The 4,189-nt window shown below is 32.2% G+C and overlaps 1 protein-coding gene across 1 annotated transcript; it reads left to right on the forward strand.

The window, feature by feature from the left end:
• The first annotated feature begins 2,922 nt into the window (after nt 1-2,922).
• Nucleotides 2,923-3,618, forward strand: LOC107462113 (NDR1/HIN1-like protein 6). The gene has a single exon (XM_016080680.1). The coding sequence runs from the start codon at nt 2,923-2,925 to the stop codon at nt 3,616-3,618; it is 696 nt and encodes a 231-aa protein (XP_015936166.1).
• Nucleotides 3,619-4,189: the final 571 nt, after the last annotated feature.

A 4,189-nucleotide genomic window follows, 5' to 3' on the forward strand; every position in this document is an offset into this window, starting at 1 on the left:
GTAACTCAAAAATTTTTTGTCACGGTAAAAAAAATTTGGTATTATTTTCTGATAAATTTTGTATAACTCAAAACTCCTCCTCTGATCCTCTTCTTCTTCATCATAATCATATTTTTTTTTAACTTTTCATAATTTTTTTGTTTTATCTTCATAACAAGAATAAAAACAAAACAAAAAAAATAAACAAAAAAAACATATATAATACTGTAAAAATCACCAAAAAGAGAAAAAAAAACAACAATAGTAAAATAATAAAAGAACAATAATGACAAAGAAATATATAAAGAAGAACGCAAAAAAAAAAAAGCACAAAAAAAACGCCAAATATAAAAAAATAGCGTGTTCACGTATACTAGTAATTAATAGAGTTGGTTTTTATCAGATATAAACCAACTTAATTGAACTTAATTTCCAAAAAAATTTAAATGTATAACATTATTCAAAAACTTTCATTTTATATAAAGATGTGACAAACGAATAGAATAGAACTATATAAATTTTGTTAATTAAATACCAGTAATATCTTCGATTATATCCATCTTCACCTTATTTTTTCTTGATCTAAATTTAAAATTTTTAATTCTTGATCCATTATTTAAAAAATGAAACCAGGGTATTAATTATGAATTTAATTTTGATGCACTGTGAATAAAATAGTTTTATACGTGTTTTTAATTATGTAACGCTATATCAATAAAAATAATTACTTTTTACATTATATTAATTATATAAATGGTCATTCAAAAAAATAGATATAAATTGTAGAACTGCATATAACGTTTTATATTATCAATTTATTAAAATTAAACTCATTTATTTTAGATAATCAAAATTGATGGTTCTATATGAACTTGAGAAGGGGGGTTGAATCAAGTTGGTTTAAAATTTAGAGTTTCAAACTCTGTTGCAGTGGAAGTTTAAGTTGCAGGAGATTATTTGAAATTATCTTATACGCAGAACATTAAAAGAGCAGAGAAGAAGAGAAAGGAGGCCAGCATGTATCCTGGTTCGAATTCTCAGTGCCATGAATCCTACATCCAGTCTCCACCACAAACCATGGTGAAATTTTCACTATAATTCTCAGGTTACATACATCAATACTAATGAATTACTCCCTAATTCAACTAGTATCTACCCCTAAGCTTTCTTCACTAAAGTTTAGCAACCCCAAAGTACTGTCCCAACTTGGAAGGGGAATCTACCAAATTCAGTTCTCACCAAGTGCTAACCCAACTTGGCAAGGGAAACTAATCCTAGTTCATACACCAAAATTACATCAGAAAAACAGTGGCTATTTTGCATCACTCTTGCCTTTTCTCTCTTGGCTTTTGAACCTCACATAAAAGCCTCTTCTCAAAACAGAAAATAACGCAAGACAGTCATAACACTAAGATCAGAATTAAGCTTGAGTAGAAGAAAGAGATTTTTCAACTCTGTGTTAGAGATGGTGCTTTGAGTGTGTAATCTCTCTTTCTTGACTTGAAATGTTGAAGTGATGCTACTCTTATCGAATCAGATTGCTCTTGCCTCTTCCTTTTTCTTGTCCCAGCTACCCGTTGGGACTTTCTCTGAGGGCATGCAGTCCTTGCTCATCTGCTCCACTAACGCTGCTTGTTACAGGTCTGATCCACCAATCTCTGTTGTCCTTGGAGCTGCTGTCTTCCTTGGCATGCAAAGCACTTCCATTTTTGAGCCATTCCAACTGCTGTCCATAGCTCTACGTTTTTGTTTTGTTCTTCCAAACTTGCTAATGATCTTCTGCATTTTGATTTGCTGATGTCTTTTGTGTAGTGGCATTGTTCTTGTGTGTTGTTCTTTTTCTAGAGCCACAACTGTCCTGTAATAGTGCCAAATATCCTATTACCTTTTTTCTTCTTTTGTTCAAACCATGAACTTGCGGATCTCTCTCTTGGCTCATAGGTTCTGATTAGTTTCTTCATTAACTTGTAATGGGCTGAAGCTTTGGAGTTGTAACACTTGAAATTACTGAAGCAACATTAACTTGAGCTAAAGCAACATGTAAATGGGCCTGCATCACTTAGCATACACATTAAATAAACTTGAGCTTTAACCCAAGGAATGTTTGTCATCATCAAAATCAATCTTAACTCAACAAAAATTAAAGACCCAAATTTGGTATCTTATTATTTCTATCCATCAAAAAATAAAAAGTGAATTAATTATCCTTAATTGCTAATGCAATTAATCAAAAGAATAGTTACTCAATAATTAATAATATTACCCGAACTGATTTTCTATATATATATTAACAAATTAGACTAGAATATGAAATTTGACACTAAATATATATAATTTAATTTATTTTTTATATTAATAACTAATTTTAATAATTAATTTTAATATAAATGTAGCATAGTTAGTTTAAATATGAGACAAAAACTAAAAAAAATATTAGTGACCTAACATTTCTCTAGACAGAAAATGCGGCTACCGGAATAATTCGATCACAGGTCTCCACCGCTAGTGTCCTATCTCAAAATCCAACTTCAAAACAAAGATTGCAACAAAGCATACTCAATTATAATTTGTCATCTGATTTTCTGGTGTGCAGTGTAGTTTCTTGTTAAGTTAAAGAGTATATGATCCACCTAAGAAGCTGTTTGGAATCTTAACAATTTTTGGGTGATCGAGCAGCACCATATTGCAATCTTAATTAAGTCTGAACTAATAATGCCTAAATTTAGAACTTAATTATTACAAAAACGAAATATCCAGAAAACCATCTTGACAAACATGAAAACCAATCGCGTCCATGAATATTACTAACAACTTACTTAATTCTCTGTTATTCCTCCTAACAAATTAAGCAGTAGAACAAGCTATAAAGTATAAACTATTTTCTTTAAATTATTATTCCCTGCTCTTGTGTTGCATGCTTGAATAATATTCCATTATTGAATCATGAATTCCTCTCATAAAAGTTACGTGTCCTTAGAGGATAATAATAAAGACAAGAAAAGGAGTCCTCCGCCTCCGCCGCCGCCTCGCGACCACGGCGGATGTTGTTGCTGGTTCATGAGTTGCATTTGCTGGTGCCTCTGCTTCATGCTACTTCTCTGTGTGATATTTATGGCGGCGGTTGCCATCATGTACTTCATTTTCCGCCCTCAGATTCCGGTGTACGGCATTGACAGTCTCCAAGTGAAGGCTTTCGAAATGCGAAACGACAGCAAGCTTTACACTGAAATGGCGGTGGTTGTGAGGTGCGAGAATCCGAACAAGAAGATTGGATTCAAGTATGGAGAAGATAACTCGGTGAGCATAATCTACTCGGATGGGGAGCTTTGCGCGGGAAAGTTTGAATCTTTCTTGCAGGCGGCAAAGAGCACGGTGATGATTAATATGACGCTGAAGGGGGAGAGGGAAGTGGATTCGAAAGAGAAAGAGCAGTTTATGGCGCAACAGAAGGAAGGGAAGATTCCTTTGGTGCTGATTTCGAATATTCCTGTAACCCCTGTGATTGGCGGGAATATTCATGAGTTATGGAATGTTAGCGTTCGTGCTAATTGTTTAATGGTTGTTGATAATATCCAGAAAGATAAAACGCCTAATATCTCTCACAAAGAATGTACCTTTGCTGCTCATTTCTGGAATTAAATCATACCTATAAGCTTGTTTAATTTGTCTTATGATAGGATGATTATTACTCATGCATGTAATAAGATAAGAACAATGTTAGGGGCCAGCAATTTTTGTGATTGTTAACCATCAACTAGCCATCAATGATGATTTGATGGTGTGAGATTGGTGTGAAATTTCATCTAATAGCTTACTTTCCTCTGCTGGTTACATGCTGGCCAAAATTCAATAAAACTGCTGGCTCCTAGACTTTTTCATAAGATAATAGTTTAATCATATCTAATACAAGATGATGGGAATTTGTATGAGAACGGATAAATGCATTTCTACTAATAGTACAAAACACCAAATTAAAATTGAAACATGTTATTGTGATCAAACAAAGAAATGTGTTATATCTCAACTCCATAATGCCTTTAGTATTGGGTAAAAACGGAAGAATAGTTATCTTTCCGTAAAATTAATAATTGTTAGATAATAATTTAATTAAAAAGATTAAATTATTTAATTATTTTTAACTATTAATTTGTGAATTTTTATTTTAATATAATTTAATGTACTTAAAAGGAATAAATAATTTTTTGAAACC

Source organism: Arachis duranensis, chromosome 8 (assembly GCF_000817695.3).
Source record: "Arachis duranensis cultivar V14167 chromosome 8, aradu.V14167.gnm2.J7QH, whole genome shotgun sequence".
Classification (NCBI taxonomy): domain Eukaryota; kingdom Viridiplantae; phylum Streptophyta; class Magnoliopsida; order Fabales; family Fabaceae; genus Arachis; species Arachis duranensis.

Bases quoted from the DNA above. Each gene is read 5' to 3' on its own strand.
- LOC107462113 (XM_016080680.1), top strand. From the start codon at position 2,923: ATGAATTCCTCTCATAAAAGTTACGTGTCCTTAGAGGATAATAATAAA.